The 18,083-nt window shown below is 48.8% G+C and overlaps 1 protein-coding gene across 4 annotated transcripts in view; it reads right to left on the bottom strand.

Annotated features, from left to right (window-relative positions):
* Nucleotides 1–18,083, bottom strand: part of Adam12 (ADAM metallopeptidase domain 12) — a 304,232-nt gene that overhangs the window by 99,784 nt on the left and 186,365 nt on the right. For all 4 annotated transcript variants that reach the window (XM_045142322.1, XM_045142323.1, XM_045142324.1 and 1 more), the window contains one exon: nt 6,073–6,149. In XM_045142322.1, the coding sequence (XP_044998257.1) occupies nt 6,073–6,149 (77 nt within the window). The remainder of the gene's footprint in view (nt 1–6,072; nt 6,150–18,083) is intronic.

Here is an 18,083-nt window from a genome sequence, read left to right as displayed (position 1 = left end):
GTTGGAAGAGACTCAGAGAAAAGAATTTAAATCCAAACTGTGCATGTGGGATTCTTTCCCCTTGGTTAAGGAAGGGGAAAGATCAGAGGGGACTCTTCAGTGTTTGAGAGATACAGAGACCCTGGATACAGTCTCTGGAGGGACGGCAGGAGGTGGATCAGCCATCGTCAGAGACTGGACAGTTCTGGGACAGAAGAGAAAGAGGGTGTTGGAGGTGACAGGGCCACCCTAGGGCACTCCTCCTGAAGTCTCAGCTCTGTTTACTTATTCCTCCGCTAGTCTTCACGGAGCCGCAGCTCCAGCCATTGCTCTTATTGTTCAACATGCGCAGGTGGCTCAGGGCGGAGGTGCTTCCGCCCCTTAGTCCAAGCTCACGGGCTTCCGCAGCACTTCTTTGAGAGGGTGGAGATGGGGGGGGGGGGTCCCAAAACAAGGAGGAGGCTAATGAAGAGAAATGAGTGTGTTGTGATTTGAATGTGAAATGTCTCCATAGGCTTATGTGTTATGTGTTTCAATAGTTGGGTCCCTAGCTGGTAGCACTGTTTGGGAAAGTTGCGGAATCTTTTTTTTTTTTAATTCATTTGCAAGCAAAGAGAAAGAGAGGAGGGAGAGAAAGACAGACAGAGAGAGAGGGGGGGGGGAGGGAGGGAGGATAGAGAATGGGCACGCCTGGGCCTCTAGCCACTGCTAATGAACTCCAGATGCATGTGCCCCCTTGTGCATCTGGCTTACATGGGTACTGGGGAACTGAACCTGGGTCCTTTGGCTTTGCAGGCAAGCACCTTAACCACTAAGCCATCTCTCCAGCCCAGTTGTGGAATCTTTAGGAGGTGGATCCTTGTTGGCAAAAGTGAGTCACCTGCCTTCACTTCCTGTTTGACCTCTGCTTCCTTCTCCTGCCTCCATACCTTCCCTGTCGTGAAACGTCCCCTTGAAACTGTAAACTGAAAATAAACCCTTCTCTTCCTTCAGGTATTTGCTTCCAGTACAAGAAAGTAAATGATGTGGAGTAGTTGCTGTGAAAATCAACTGTGCTCCTTTAAATTTAGAGCCCTGTTGTTTGTCCTTGGATGGAAATGAAGAGGACCTGTCAAAATGCCAACCAGGCTTTGCTGGCTTTCCTTGGGAAAACTCAGGGATCTATGTTCTCTCAAGACAAGGTTTTGTCATTCTGAAAGCCAGAGATTAATCCCAGAAGCAACAGTGCTCTGGGCAATAACGCAGCTGTTGGTGTCATTCTTAACATTGTCTTCCTGCTCCCAGGCAGGCAGGAGAGTACCGTGTGGGCTGTGACTACCTGTGGTAAGATATGACCAGAAAATAGGAATTATCTTGGCTAATTCGATGTTCAGCTCCTGAATTCCCGGACAAGGGCTTTGGGCCTCCATGTTGTGCTTCCAATCACAAGTTGGAAGAGCAGAGGGCATGAAAATCCATCTCAGCCCTCTTTCTGGAGGAGCTCATGGGTAAAGGCAATATCATGCCTTGTGTATATTTGATAGACCGCAATGGCAGCAATGCATGCGCATGCACATAAGCACATCAGCTTATTTCCAGTAACTAATTTCCATGTGAATACTTCATGTACAAACAAAACAAATACTCATTATCTCCATTCCCCCAACTACCTATGTAGGGCGCTGGGCTAGACACCCAATCCACGTTCCTGTTTAAATGCATTGTGCCACCACGGTGGTTCACGTGACACAAGAAATAAAGGGATGAAGTAAAGAATCTCAAAATAGTTCTTACAGATCGCACATCCCAAATCCCAGTATCTCAACTCCTAAATGCATGCAAATCAGGATCACTTCTGGTCCCATGCGTTCTGGAAACAGGATGCTTGGCCTGTACCGACCCATCAGTAGTGACACGGGTGGCTGTAATGTGTGGCAAGGCCACCAGAGACACGCCCCTTTATAAATGACCATCGGCAAGTCACGTGCACACCATCAAGTTTGCAGTGGTTTTCTTCCAGGGAGGGTCTCCTGGAGCTCAAGCCGGCCCTGAAGTTGTTGTCTAGCTGAGGATGACGTTGAATTCATCCTCCTCCTGCTGCTGCCTCCCAAAGGCTCAATTACAGGTGTGCACCACCACGCCCAGGTTGGCTTTATGCGGGCTGGAGACCAGAGCCAGGCCGTCGTGCGTGCTCTGCAAGCGCTCTAGCAGCCGAGCTGCGTCTGCACACCGGGTTTGCGCTTACGGAGCACCTATTTCCTCATCGTAAGTTGTGTGATTCTCTCTCACCTCCTCAAATCTTGCTCCCCCCTCATTCCTCGAGAAAGTGAGACCCATTTCAAAGTCGCTTCCCACCCTCCCCTGCTGGCCCGGGCCTGCTTCCTGAATGTCCTCTTCTCTCTAATATTTACAGTGTGTCTGCAATGCCCATTTTACTAATGAGGAAACAATGATGAGACTCCAAGGTCACTCTGGGGGCTGAATAATTCGCCTCAAGAGTGTTTAAGGACTAAGCTTGATACTTCTGAAGAGACCTCGTTTAGATTAGAAAGCATCTTTGCAGAGGTAATTAAATTCTTTCTCTTAAAATGAGATCACTGTAGATTACAGTGCACTGTAACCCTGCAAGAGGCAGAAAAGACACAGGAAGGAAATCCCAGGGGAGGTGGAGGCAGAAACTGGAGCCACACGTGCTGTGCACAAGCCAAGAGCCACCAAGGACTGGCAGAGGCTGCCTGCAACTAGAAGAAAAGCATGGAAGGGCCTGAAAGTCTCTGAAAGGAATCAGCCCTACTGACACCTTGATCTTGGGGTTTTGGGAGCAGTGAGGCAGTTATTTCCATAGCTTAAGCCATGCAATGGTATGTTGCTAAAGGAGCCCTATAGATGGCCAATGGCAGAGCAATGGTTCCCAGAGGGTCCTGACTCTAAGCTGTTCCCGCCCTTGGCTACCACAGCACCCTCTGCTGGCTCACCCAGGGCATAGCTGACTGTGTTGCCAAGGATGGAGCGGTTCAGAGCAGCCTATGAGTTCCGCTAAGCACTGGTGGGGTAAGGGTTAACAGACAGCCCTTCAGAGAACAGGGGCCCTGAAGGAAGAGTTGAGGGGCACAGAGGACCGGAGGGGTGGGCACATGTGGTCCAGATGAGTGGTCTTGTAAGAGCAAGAACCCAGGAGGAAGAAGGGCCCAGATGTGCCCTGTGAGAGTGAGGGAGGCGGGCAAAAGTGGGAGATGCCACGGAGGAGAATGCAGCATTGGACCCAAGGGAGGGGAGTGCCAGAGGTCAGGATCTCCGGGTTTCATTTGCTGCTGCTGCCTCTCACCTGGGCATCAAGCCTCACACTGCCTTGGGGCGTCTTGTTCACTGTTCCACATGCTCTCCACACTGACTGAAACCCTGCCTCTCTCTCATACTCTGCCCAGCTCCTAGAACTCTGCCCATGCTGTGCCCTCGCCAGACCCAGGAAGCCCTTCCCACCCACTGCATTCTTGCACTGAAGTCTTGCTGGATGCAAGCAGCTTCGGGGCAGCTGTGCTCACGGGACGACCACTCCAGGGCAGGCTTCTGCCAGGAGGACCTTCCAGGCCCATGCATAGCCTTCGTTTGAGATTCAGAAAATGACCTTAGTTTGAGCTAGCCCTTGGGTCCGAATGCCCAGCAGTGAAGGGCCTGCTGCTTGTCCTCCATAGTCTCCTGGCATCTGCGACATGTTTTGGTCAATGCTGGCTTCTGTGCACACTCAGCGTGTTAGTTACTTTCTTGTTGCTGTGACCAAATGCCTGACGAGAGCAGACTAAGAAAGGAAGATTGATCTTGGCTCACAGTGCCGGGGATACTTCCTGTTATGGTGGGGAAGCCAGCTGGTCACACTGCACTCAGTGAAGCATCAGAGGGTAGCCAGGCACAGTGTCACATGCCTTTAATCCCAGCATTTAGGAGACAGAGGGAGGAGGATCACCATGAATTCGAGGTCACCCTGGGAATACAGAGTGAATTCCAGGTCAGCCTGTGCTGCTAGAGTAAGACCCTAACTCAAAACAAACAAACAAACAAAAAAGCAGGGGGCAAGCAGGAAACAGGGCCAGACTATGAAGCCTCAAGGCCTATGCCCAACGACTCATTTCCCCAGCAAGCTTCCACCTCCTAAAGGTGAAAAAGAAAAAGGAAAAAGAATAATGGTCCCACAACATCCTCAAGCAGTGCCACCAGCTGGGGACCAAATGTTCAAGCACAGAGTCACTACACATTCAAACAACTCTTTTATAAAAACAAACACATCTCCATTCCTATGTGTTCATATGCATGTAGTTAGAAGCTGGAGGCATATAGCCCAGTTCGCTGCCATTTTTCACCTGAGTGGGGGGAAAGGTGAAATAGGGTGAAGGGGAGGGGAGTGTTTCTACGTGCAGTCTCTTGATTCCAGTGCTAAACACTGAAAAGCAAAGTTGATATAGCAGACATTGGGGAGGGTGTGAGGAAATGAAGCTCCCATTCTCTGGGCCAGAGGAGCAGCCAAGGCAGCTCTCTGAAGGACGCAGAGCAGGACTGGGGCAGTAAAGGGGGACGGAGCTCGCGTCCCACCCGGCCAGGCCCACGGCAGACGCCAGGCTGAAGGACAGCGCCGCCTGCATCTGAGGCCACTTGGAAACAACCGCAGGCATGTCCTGGGGGCGTGCGGGGATCCGATGCGGTCTGTGCAACGTGGAGCTGCACGCAGCACTTGAAGGGGCGAACCATGGTGGGGGACTGGAGGAGGGATGCTGTAGGCACGACAAACTAAAGAACAGGTGTGTGTGTGTGAGGGGTCCGGCTGTCACTTGTGATATGTGTGTGCCCTGAGGTGTGGTGTTGTGTGCATGTATGTGGGGACAACAGAATGCAGCCCCTGCCTCTACCTGAAGCTGGCACAACCTTCCCGGTCCTTCCCTCCCTCCCTGTTCACAGACTCTCGCTCTGCTGCCGTGGCCGCAGGCTTTGAGGACACAAACTGGTAGTTCAGAAACTCAATACTTGCATCTAGTAAAAACCTGAGGCAGTTGGAAATTTGCCAGGCAAATGGTTTCCCAGGGATCACATGGGAGCCCACTGGGCACTACCAACTGTGACTTGGGAGGAAGGGGGCTAGGAGCAAGCCCAGGCCTGGCTGGCACACAACAGAAAGGCCATTACTTCTTGCCCTTGCCCATGGCTCCCCAGAAGCCCTACCCATGGGTGCCTATGTCCACCTTACCTTGGATGCTCATTCCTTCCTACCGAGAAGGCAGCTTCCCAAATTTCAACTTCAGCATTAATAGCTCATCACCTATTTATGTTGGGGTGTGTGTGTGTGTAGGTCTATGTGTATGTGGGGGTGCATGTGCTTGGGGAGACCAGAGGACAGCTTGGGTACCATTCCTTGGAAACACTGTCTTCTTCTTTCCTTCCTCTCTTGCTTTTTGGGGACAGGGTCTCTCATTGGCCAGGACGTCACCAGTTAGGTTACACTAGCTGGCCAGTGAGCCCCAAGCATCCTGCTTTCCTTGCATTCCCAGTGCTAGGATTACAAGTGTATGCCACCATGCCCAGCTTATTTTATGTGGGCGTTAGAGATTGATCTCAGATCCCCACATTTTCAAGGTAAGCACTTTACCCACCAAGCTTCCCCCCCACCCGTACTGCCCTATCTTTTAGCTCTGCAAATTATTAAGCATCAGGGCCGTGGCAATGGTAGATCATTCACTTGTAGCGTGTTGTCTTTTTGGCTCTCCTGGGGACTGGACCCAAGGCTTTGTGCATGAGCGGAAGCCCTCTACCGCTGAGCCCCACCCCAGCAGCCACACTTGGGGGCTGCCACTCCGCGATCTCAGTGAGTCTTGCCCCCCCCCCCCCCCCGGCTTGAAGAACAGCCTTAAAGAGGAGCAGTGAACAGAACCAGAATCCAAGGACCTCGGTGAGACGTTCCGCTGTGAGTAGCCATGCTGGTCTCTCCTTCTCCCCCGAGATGCAGGCGCACCCATGTCATCAGGCCTCAGCACTCACTCTCGGGGCCTTTGAGTAAGTGGGTGGAGAAAGACAGGGTGGTCTGCAGTTGGTGTGATTGAAGTCAGAGCTCCCATGGTAACGGTCACTTACCTGAGGCCAGAGCAAGTGCTGAGGCTGACCACCGAACCAGCATATCCTCGCACATGTCCGTGGTAGTAGCAGTGACCCTAAAAGGGAGCAAGGAGAAAGCTGGTTCAGAGCTCACGTCTTCCCACTCACCACAAGCCAGCTCCCTCTGAGTGATCCTCTCTCCTTGCTGCTTCATGAACTGTCGCCAGGCTGTCATAACATTTAGTGGTAAGCCCCGTGTGACCTGCCAGGATCTATGGCTGCAGAGTCGGATCTAGTTAGAGATTGTCAATAGGAATTTTTTTTATTTTTTATTTTTTTTTAATTTTTTTTGTCCATTTTTATTTATTTGAGAGTGACAGAGAGAAATAGGCAGAGAGAGAGAGAGAAAGGGAGAGAGAGGGACAATGGGCGCGCCAGGGCTTCCAGCCGCTGCAAATGAACTCCAGACACGTGCGCCCCCTTGTGCATCTGGCTAACATGGGATCTGGGGAACCGAGCCTTGAACCCGGGTCCTTAGGCTTCACAGGCAAGCGCTTAACCGCTAAGCCATCTCTCCAGCCCTCAATAGGAATTTTTAAATGCCTCAGTCCCACTGTTCTGTCAGACATCCTCCAGGAAATCGCTGACACCAAGTTTGTACGAAATCTAGCAGCACGGGCTGGGGAGATGGCTCAGTGGTTAAAGGCCTTTGCTTGCAAAGCCTGCAGGTCCAGGTTCACTTCCTCTGTACCTGCATAAAGGCACATGCATTGAGAGCTCGTTCATGTGCAGCGGCAGGAGGCCCGAGCATGCTCATTTTGTCTGTCTCTCTCTTTCTCCTCTCTCAAATAAGGAAATAGATAAAAATAAATTTTAAAAACCCATCATAATGAGCCGAGGGACCACACGGGGCATTTGAGCACACTTGTGAGCCGCAGTAACACAAGTGGTTTAGGGAAACAGAAAAGTGAATGAGAGGAAGCAGACGAGCAAGGAAGAAAGAGACCTTCCTAGTTGACCACGTCAGGCACGGCAGGAAGGCGGCACATGGAGATCGTCCACGCCTAAGACAAAAATCCCCGTGACATGCCTGTGGCGTTCTTTTTTTTTTTTTAGGTAGGGTCTCACTCTGGTCCAGGCTGACCTGGAATTCACTATGTGGTCTCAGGTTGGCCTCGAACTCACAACGGTCCTCCTACCTCTGCCTCCCGAGTGCTGGGATTAAAGGCATGTGCCACCATGCCCGGCTTCTATTCTTTAATAATGTCACCATTTGCAAAAAGAAACTGCAGCACAGATAACTCCTTAGTGAAGACAGATATCTTCCTAAGTGAGAGGTTAATTTTCCTGTCGAATACAAGTGAGGTTACAGGTCCACCTCGAAGTCTGACTGGCACGAAATGGCCATGCACAGCCCGTACTCCCTATACATGCCTCCACAGGGTTGTCTTGTGTGGGTCCCTGCCAGGGAGAGGTTGCTGCTTCTAAGGGTCAAGAGAGGAAGACACTCAGTTCAGCCTATCCCCATGTCCCATGTCAGCACACAACCCCCTCATTGTGACACAGTAATTCACAAACTACCTTGACTTTGCTAAAAGAAAGGGCCACATGGGGTTGAGTGATGGGAGAAATACCTGCCGTCTTGAGAAACTGGTAAAGATGATCTGTCACAAAGTATAGGACAAAATTCTAAGGCTACCCAAAGGGCACTAGGAAAAGGGTGATGGGAAGGTCACAGGGAGAGTGGTCATTTGCCTTGACCCTTCTTTACTGATCTTAGAAGCTCATTGTATCTTCAGGATGTAAATACCTTAACTGATACGTAATTAATATCTCTAGTCAGGAAGAGTTAGGGAATCAGCCAGACTGGGAGGGTTATTGGGGAGAGTAAAAGGGAGGATATTATCAAAATATATACAAGTGTGAAAATGTCATAATGGAACCCATTGTGCATAATTAATCTAAATGAATAAAAATTAAAAAGAAATGTCTTTTAAAAATATATTTTATTTATTTATTTGAGAGACAGAAAGAGGGATGAAGGGAGGGAGGGAGAGGGAGAGAGACAGGGAGAGAGAGAGAGAGAGAGAGAGAGAGAGTGAGAGACAGAGAGAGAGAATGGCCATGCCAGGGCCTCCAGCCATTGCAAATGAACTCCAGATGCATGCACCACCTTATATATCTGGCTTATGTGGGTCCTGGAGAGTCAAACTGGGATCCTTTGGCTTTGCAGGCCTTAACTGCTAAGCCATCTTTCCAGCCCAAAAGAAATGTCTTTTAACTTCATTTTTGTGACTAGTTTTTGCCTTTATAAATTCAAGTTTATTTACCTCCCTCTCTGCATTTTATATATTGCTAAAGGCAGTTTCCTTTGAGGTGACCGATGTAGGTCTTTTCTTTTTGGTTTGTTTCTTTGAAGCATGGTCTCATTCCAGCCCATGCTGATCTAGAACTCACAGCAATCCTCCTACTATCTCAGCCTTCCTGTGAGTGCTGGGATCAAAGGTGTACGTGTTATCACTACTTGTATAGTCACGCAACGGGCTCTTTAATCTATCCAGAACTTATTTAATATCCGGGGGTGTGGGTTTGGAATACAACTATCTCCTGCAAACTAAGAGCCAACATTTGTCATCTTCTCACTGATTGGCAATGTCATTCTGTTCCTGGCTATCTTGTTTATGTTCCCCAGTGACAAAATACTTAATAGAAGAAACTTAAAGGAGGAAGGATCTACTTGGACTCATGGTTTTAGAAGGCACAGTCCACTCTGGTAGGGAAGGCATGAAGGAGTTCATGGCTGTGGAAATCTGAGGCTGCTTGTTCACATTTGATGACCAGACAGCAGAATGGGCAGGAAGCAAGGCTTGGCTAAAAAACCTCAAGAGCCAGCCCAGTAACCCACTTCCTCCATTCGGGCTGTACCTCATAAAAGTTCCAGTCTCCCCAAATCAGTGACATAAGCCGGGACCTAACACAGGAGTCTATGGGGGATATTCAAACCACAACACATGTTGAATACCCAGTCTGGGATCTTCTTTTGAACCCTCTTGTCCATGGGGGCAAACCCTCCATCTGTACACTTCACCACACTGCTTCGGTTTCAATGATTCTCTGCTACAGCTCCATATCCTCGAGAGCAAACTCTGATGTAAAATGAAGATTAATTTCCCAGACCACAAATCTCACCGCTTTAAAGCGCACCATTTCGGTTTTGTATGGTTGTTCATTCTGTTATAGTACGCAGAGTACCTGACTTCCTCCATCACTGGGCTCCTTAAGGGCGTGCAGTGATCACATTATCTGATTCCAGAACATTTTTACGACCCTATGAAGAAAGCTGGAACCCATCCACAGTCCTTCCTCATTGCCCCTGGCAACCACTAACCTGCCTTCTGTCTCTATGGGTTTGCCTGTTCTGTTCATTTCATATAAATGGAAGCAAGGGGTGGATGGCCTTGTGTCTGGCTTCTTTCATTTTGCGTAATGCTTTCCAGGTTTATGCATGGAGCATGCACCAGGACAGCCTTCTTGTCCCTGCCAAACTGTATCTCACTGTGCGCGTGCACTGCGCCTTGCTTATCCCCTTGGCAGTCGATGAAAATATACACGATTTCATCCTTTTTGCTATCACTAATAATGCTTTCTGAGCAGTGGGGAACAAGCTGTTTTCTTTGTACACACACGTGTTGTTCATGTGAATGTGCACACGTGTGCAGTTGCATATGGAGGTCAGAGGTTGACACTGGTGTCTTCCTACGTTTCTCTCCACAGTATTTCTTGAGTTACAGTCTCTCCCTGAAAATACAGATAACTGTTTCAGCTCATCAGCCGGCAAAGCCCAGGGATCCACTTATCTCTGCCTCCCCAGGACTGAGTGTGCAGTCCCACACCTGGCTTCTCTGGGGGCACTGGGAATGCAAATTCACATCTCCAATGCTTGTGTGGCACATGGTTTTCCCAGAGGCACCCTCCCCCAGGCCCTGGAGTACAAGGTTTCGTGGGACATATGCCTTCAGGTCTCTTGTATATATAGCATAAGTAGGTGTAATTGTTGGGTTCTGGGGAAGCCATGCTTAGCAAGTACTGCAGAACCACTTTCCATTCCCCGGGGTGACATACGAGAGAGCCAGTGTCCCATCCTCACACGCGTGTGATCATTGCCATTGCAGCTGTCTTCACGGGTGCAAAGCGGCATCCCAGAGGGTTTGGGTTTGCGACATACTGACGACGAGCAAAGTCGAGCCCCTGTTCCATGCCTGCTGCTCGTGTGTCCGTCTTTTGAGAAGAAATGCATGCTCAAGTTCTCTGCTTATTATTAATTGCGTTTTCTTCCTGTTGAGTTGGAGACGTTATTTACATATTCTGGGCACTAGTACCTTCTCAGATATCTGATTTGAAAATGGATTTTATAACTTTGTGGTTTATCTTTTTATTTTCTTAGTTGTGTTTTTCCAAAGTACAGCCTTTTACCTATTCCTTTGTTAAAGATTGTGGGGCAAAGAAATTACTAGGAGGCAATTTTTAAAATATTTATTTATTTATTTGTGAGCAAATACTGAGAGACAGAATGGGTGCACCATGTCTTCCCTTCCAGCCGCCGCCAACGAACTCCAGATGCACGTATCTGGCTTTATGTGGGTACTGGGGAATTGAACTCAGGTTGTTAAGCTTTGCAGGCAAGCGCCTTAACCACTGATCCATCTCTCCAGCCCAGACTTTTAACTCTTGATGGGGCTCACTTCACCTGTTTGTTTTCTTCAGTTGCTTATGCCTTGTAGGCTACCTTGTAGGAAATGGTTGTGTAGTCCTAACACTTTACACTTATTTTCTCAAGAGTTTTACAGGCTTAAGTCTTACATTTCTATCTATAATTGTTCCCTTCCTTTTGTATTTTCAGTTATGTATTAGCGAGGGAGAGAGAAAGAGAATAATAAAGAGAGAAAAAGTATGACTGTGCAAGAAGGAGCTCTTGCCACTGTAAATGAACTCCAGACACATGTGCCACTTTGTGTACCTGGTATTTGGGTACTGGGGCTTTGCTGACCAGTGCCTTTGACCACTGAGAAATGTCCCCCACCTCCTCTTACTTCCCCTTCCTTCTTTCCTTCCCTCTCTCTTTCCCTCCCTCCATCTACTCTTTTTTTTTTTTTTTCCTTCAGAAACAGGGTATCACGGTGTAGCTCAGGCTTTCTAGAAACTCCCTTAGTATTCTAGCCTGGTCTTTAACTTGGGAACATGTCTCTGCCTCTCAAGTGCTAGGATTACAGGCATGAGTCACAACATCCACCTTCTAATCGATTCTAATACAGTTTGAAGCAGGGACCTGACTCCACTCTCCTGCATGAGGATGTTCAGTCACCCCAGAGCCTTTACTGACAAGACTTCTCTTTTGCCCATGAGCCTTACTAAGTATATGTCCTCTTACTCCTGTCCTGCTTTCAACTGTTTCTAGGCCATTATTGCTTGTTTCTCTTTCAGATGAATTTCAGAATCAAAATTTAAGGCATTGAAAGTAAATGCTAATGTGGGAAGCATTGATAGACACTTGTCCTAGATCCCTCCTTTCAATAACAACATTTTCTATCCTCAGTCTACTTTACAGCTTTTTCATGCGATTTCAGGGGGTTTTTGCTAAGCGAATGCAGAGGTATTGTATAGCTTTGATGACCCCATGGAATGGATCTGGTTTTTATCATGTTACATATAGGATTGTTTTAATGGAAAGAGAAACTTTTGATTTTATAGGTTGACCTCTTGTGTTGCTTTGAGATAGGGCCTCACTATGAACTCCAGGTTTTGCAAGGAGGCCTCCTGCCTTAGCATCCTCAGTGCTGGGGCTCTAGATGTGAGCTGCCATTCCAGGCTTATAAGCCGATCTTATGTCATATACCTTTCTGGACCTTATTTTCAGTTTAATTACTTGAAGCACATCTTGGAATTTTCCATTATGTTGATCATATCAACTGAAAATAACTGACATCCTGTGGGCTCCTGTCTTAAACCCTCCTGATACATGGCAGAGTGGGCAGCTGGCATTTGGGGGCTGGGGCAGGAGAAGGAAAGAGGAAGAGTGTTGCTCAGGGATGACGGCCAGTTCTGCTTGGTTAGTACACGGAGACGCAGGAACGAATCGCAGTGATACACCTTCTTCCAGGAGGCTGACCTCTTCCATGAACCTGAGGGGGTTGGTAGGGCGGGAGTACCAGCCAGTGATGCCAACCTTCGTCCAGCCGCCAGGAAAGAAAGCCTTTGCTATCGATGTGCCTCCGGGCCACCTGTGTGGAATAGATTCTGACGGCTCCACTGTCCGCTCTCTGTTGGTAACTCTTAGAGGAGGCATGTGATGAAGATTTGCTGACCATGGGGAGTCATACCACTGGCCTGTAATGCCTCAGGGCACCAGCAGTTCCTTGTCATCTCCTAGGATATGGTGGGGGGGGGTTGGGAGATTCTGGGCATAAGGAGACATGTCAAAGCTGATGGGACTATGAATGGGAAAGGGCAGAGGATGTTGTGGGAATTCTGCCTGCCTGGGGCGGATTTTGACTATTGCTGACCTGTAAGGTCCATCCTAGACTTTCCCTCACTAGGGGGGGAAAAAAAAAAACCAAGCAGTGAAATTTGAAACTCATTTATTCTCAAGCTCCGTTGTTAATAGATTATTTATCAAATGCACTTTCAAATTAAATACACAAGAATATAAGATCATTAAAGCATGTGCTGAGAACAAATTAGTATCAAATTAATTTCTAGTTCAACAACTTGAAGTATGGCTTATGAAGTAGGAGGAGGTGGAGTTTTCATAAACCATCCCTTACAGTCAACAGGCCCACTGCTCAGTCATGAGAGATAATCACTTATTTCTCGCATTTTTTTCAGCTCTATCATTACTTAATTCCCCCAAGAAGAACAACTAACAAGCCCACTGCTCACTTCCAAAAGGACTTAACCTCTTAGATGGTAAAGCATTCTTACCTCATTCTCTGGAACAATTCCAGCTTTATTTGCTTTCAGTATGATGCACCCTGTGCAAACAAATGTGATTTTCCCAACCCAGAAAGACTTGATTGTTTGTTACTCTATGCACTGCATTGCTGGCTAGGAAATTTGATTATGGGGGTGATGGAAACACACTTTCTGACTCTCTTGGGGAGTAGACCCTGAGGGAGTCTTACAGGCCTTACCACTACCAGAGCTTAGCCATGCCTGCTCTGGGCCCATAGGCCATGATTTGCCTGTGTCAGAGGTTGGGGGCTTCCACTCCGTCATGCGCAGAGGCAGGGGCCAAGCAGGACCTGTGGGTGTATGTGCTCCACCATTGGGGGACAGGGAAGCCAGCACGCAGGAAAGGTTTGTGCCAAAGCGTGCCCTGGACCTAGACCCCAGCAGACTTGCTGGAGGACTGTGGTGCTCACCTGTCTCTGCACCTTCCTAGACCTCACCCACCTTCTCCCTCTGGTGGCTCCCAAGGAATCAACCTGCACAGTCTCGTGTCTCTAATGACATCGCTGAATGAGACACTGTCTTCCTGGGGCCATATTCTTTGCCTCATTCTGCTGATCCAATACATTCTATTTCTATCAACAAGACTGAATGTGGAAAAGAGTTCCCAACATTCACAACCACAAAATTATATCTTTCCCTTGACAAAACCTCTAACCGTGTATTTTATATACTTATTTTTTAACCTGATGCATTTCCCCACTCCAGCAAAATACATTCTCCTTCTCCTTAATACTATCAATCAAATATAATGGTAGGTAATGGGAAGCTGGAATTAGAACTCTTGAACTTGAAAATTGGTAGCCCTCAACTCAGTGTCCTGCAGGAAGTCAAATCAAACTTGTGGTATTCAACTCTCAGTAGACCAGAAAGAAAGGAATTTATACGCTAAAGTGCTAACAAAAATGGCCTGACCTTGTGATTAAAAAGGACTGTTAGCAGACAGAGTTGGCTACAGCATGCCAAAAGAATGGTATTTTCAAGGATTTTTTTTTCCCCCTTGGAACTGGAAGGGCCTCCACCATCCTTGCGTAGGCAACAGGGTAGCCGACCTTGATTCAGCAGCTGAGTGCACGATGTTTCAGCTGGAAGGAAGCTTGGGGCCTTCCAAGGCCCAGCCCATTCTTCCAGCCAGCTCCTTTGACACACGTGGAAACGGAGGCTTTGATCGCCAATTAGCCTGCAAAGGTCACGTGGGTGGCTGGTGGCCCAGTGAGGTCTTGAATCTCCACTGATGGCAGGTTACCCTCCCATGCCTCACTGCTAGGGACACCCACTCTACCCTCACGAGCCTCGCTTGTGGGGAAGTAGGGCTCTGCCCAGAGTGTTAACGTGAACTCCACACTTTCCTTCAGCACCGTAGTATGATGTCACTCATGGGACCCTAGGAGAGTGAAGTCATTTTCAAGGCAGAGAAAAGTCTGCAGCCAGGAAGATGTGTGTGTGCGCGCGCGTGCGTATGTGTGTGCGTGTGTGCGTGTGTGCGTGTGTGCAGACACACATGCTGGCCTGCTTGCCAGCAGGAGAGTGGTCAGGCCTTTACTCCCGTGCACTGTGCATCAAGTCCCCACACAGCACACACAGCGAGGTGACTGTGCATCAAGCTAAAGGCAAAGTGACTTTGCAGCCTGCCCGCGTGTGCAGGGCAGGGCTTCAGAGAAGGTCGTGGCCACACCCATCCTCCCAGGGCTCCCTCTGTCCCCCAGGCCTAACAAGAACGATGTCTGGTTAGAGACTCTGCTGCCCTCACCTCAGGGACCATTCCAGTTGCTCAGCTGTGCTGGAATTCTGCGCTGGAGAACATATGCTGAAGAAATCATGCTCGCATTCTTGGGTCTTCTGGCACAGCAGTCCTGGAAACAGCCTGCCTGCACTCATGAGGCCTCTAGATCAAGCCAAGCTTTAAGTTGTTGGTTGAGACTTGGAATCTCTGTGTTTAATCTGTAAAATGGTATGGGCCCTTAATTGCCCAGGCTGTCTTGGATTGAACAAATATTACACAGTGAAGGACTTTGTAAAATGTAAGCCGTTTTTTTTTTTTCCAATTTGGAGCGTCAGAATAAGTTTCTACTTCAAGCCAGATACCTGTGGGCTGTTTGCACTGGCTGTTGGGCTGCACACTGCATCCTAGCTCTGTTTCCTGAATGAGCGGATGAGAGTGAGAGAAACTGACCCATACGGAACGGAGTGCTTTTTGCTTACACGCTCCCATTCATTCCTAACTTCCGGCTATGAATCTTCTTGGAGGTTGTAAGGCGTTTTGTGAACATTCCTGAGAAGGCCCTGGTGCAGCGAGAGGGGTCAGAGGCTGAAAGTGGAGGCTCACAGGCCTCCCAAGCCCAGTTCCTGGCACGCTCATGGACCTTCAGCAGCTGTGGCCCCTTCTCGTCTCTCATGTGATCTAGGAGGGGTTTCTGAAAGACTCAGGGCACAGTGTGGTAAAGGACTTGTCAGTGACTATCACTGCTGTATCTGGCTTTCTCTTCCGAAGGGCTGACTGTGTGCAGGTTTAGAGTCTACTGTTTCACCAGCACACTGCACGGCTAGGACTTGAACCTGGGCTGGGTGGCACCATTTCTCTTCTCCTGAGGCCCACTGCTGTGCTCCGGACAGAAGGCCTGGCTTTGATCCTTCTTGTTAACGCTGTGATACCATTAGAACACGAGGCACCACAGCCTGGAAATAGGCTCTGCGCTTCCCATGGTGGGCTCCGACAACACTCTTGGGCATTGTCCCCTGAGGTTAGCTTCCATGCTCCCCGAGGACGGGGCCCTGTCCTCCTCCCTCTGTAACATCATTAGATTGCGCTGAGTGGGAAGGGGGTGAACCTCTCAGTGTGGAATTCGGGGAACCCCTGGAAGAGGATGGACCTTACAGGAGGTATTCAGGGCCTGGAAGAGGATGGACCTCACAGGGAGGCATTCGGGGAACCCCTGGTGCTGCTATTAGCTTCTTAAGAAGAGCCTCATCTTCTAGGATTTCTTTCAGCTACACTTTTCTGTCTTTCTCCAAAAAGCATTTGAAAGCTGCTGTGTTCCTGGTCTTGCTTATCATCCTTCCACAGAGCAACTCCACGTAAGCAAACTCCGTAGTCCAAGTGGAGCAGCATCACGGCTGTGTTCTATTCCCGTGGCCTCACATCCTGACTCTAGGGGCCGACCACAGAGGTCACAGGTTTGACTTGTTGATGCTACCTTTTCTTTATTTCTTTTTTTTTTTAATTTAAAATTTTTTATTTATTTATTTGAGAGCGACAGACACAGAGAGAAAGACAGATAGAGGGAGAGAGAGAGAATGGGCGCACCAGGGCTTCCAGCCTCTGCAAACGAACTCCAGACGCATGCGCCCCCTTGTGCATCTGGGGAACTGAGCCTCGAACCGGGGTCCTTAGGCTTCACAGGCAAGCGCTTAACCACTAAACCATCTCTCCAGCCCTGATGCTACCTTTTCATATCTGTTTCCTCATCTGGATATAAAACCAACAAAGACTAATAGATAGTGAGGGTAAAATAAGAGAAAGGTATGAAAACTGCTGGGCACAGTTCATTGCACATTGTTGGTACCCTCAGACTAGTGAACACACGTTAACACTTGTGAGTGAGGAAGCGAGTGAATGAATGTGCATGTGTCTGAGAAAGTGGAGATTCTCCCTCTCATGAATGTGAACCCTAAGAAATTTGGCTTGATAAAGGGGTCTCTGCTACTGATTCGGGAGGATCAAAATGAAAAGCTGCTTTAGAAGGATCATGCAGGCAGGAATGGGATCGAGATTGAAGTGGGGAGAGTCAGGAAACAGACGACTTCTGTGGAGGAGGCAGGGCCTGAGCTGGCACAGACCCTGCCAGTAGATGTGAGTCTGAGAGGCGCTGTGGGCGTGGGGACGACTGTGGGGAGTCGCTGCTGACGACTTCCACTGCAGAGAATGGAACAGCCACTGCAGGCGAGTGGAAGAGCGGGGAGACTAGGGTCTGTGGGGCACAGGGGTCTGGAAAATCCAGTATCCCTATTTTCAGAATGAGGTAACATGTTTTTTCCTCCTGGTGCTCTTGTGACCTGTGACCACTCTCCCAGTTCCTTCTCTTCCCCCAGGATCACCCTGCCTGCATCTCAGATGCTCTCTGGTTGCCGTGGATTGTGGGTCACTCTCTGCTTCCCATTTGCCCAGTGTGTGGCTCCAAGCCAAATGTGAAGATTCAACTCCTGTTTCATAGAAACCATTGCCATGGAAATGGATGGGATGTCATCAAATAACACCTGTAACCAACATGTTAGATTCTATCACCTCCTTGACAGTCCAGCTTCAGCTCACACTGGCCAGCTCTCCTCTGAAGTCCCTCATAGAAATGCTTTTCAAGTTTTGTCCCCTTAGAAACTCATGATGCATGGAACCTTTTTGGTACTCAGAGTATGGTCAGACACCTTTCCTTCTCTCCATCTCTGTGTACTTGGACTCTGTGGGCAGCATATCACCCTGTGACTTCCAGCTCATCCATGACAGCCACCTGCCTGGTTCCACCAAAGCCCCTGCTGTGCCCTCTGACCCCTTGCTCATATTTCCAGAGCTCAAACATGTACAAGACACCCCTTGGAGAGACCGTCAATGGCTTCCCAACATTGCTCTATCACAACCAAGTCTCGTATTTAATCATCTCAGTCTCCAAGTCACTTTTACCTTTGCCACCTTCTATACACTTCTCTTCCCCAGAAAACCCTCTGTACCAGCCTGGAATGCCACCCCACCCCCCACTGCTCCACCTCCTGAGCCTTGGTGCATGATTCCTCCAGCTCCAGATCTTGGTTCCTAGGTTCCTTCTTCCGTGGCAACCTTCCAGGACCCCACCGAGAAGACCAGGCCCTCTCAACTTTTCCTTCTGAACACTCAGCACAGACTCTGATTGCTGAAACCATACCAGATCTTCCTGGCTGCCCCATGGGTCTCCTTGACTGTTTTTAATCCCTGCTGCATTCTGAGTGGTCAGCACAAGTAGTTGAAGCAGACAAATGCGTTTCTACCACAGTGCATGGGAGTTCTGGATAGCTGTCCC

Source organism: Jaculus jaculus, chromosome 1, assembly GCF_020740685.1.
Source record: "Jaculus jaculus isolate mJacJac1 chromosome 1, mJacJac1.mat.Y.cur, whole genome shotgun sequence".
In the NCBI taxonomy this organism is placed as follows: Eukaryota; Metazoa; Chordata; class Mammalia; order Rodentia; family Dipodidae; genus Jaculus; species Jaculus jaculus.
This window is presented reverse-complemented; position numbering and strand designations above follow the sequence as displayed.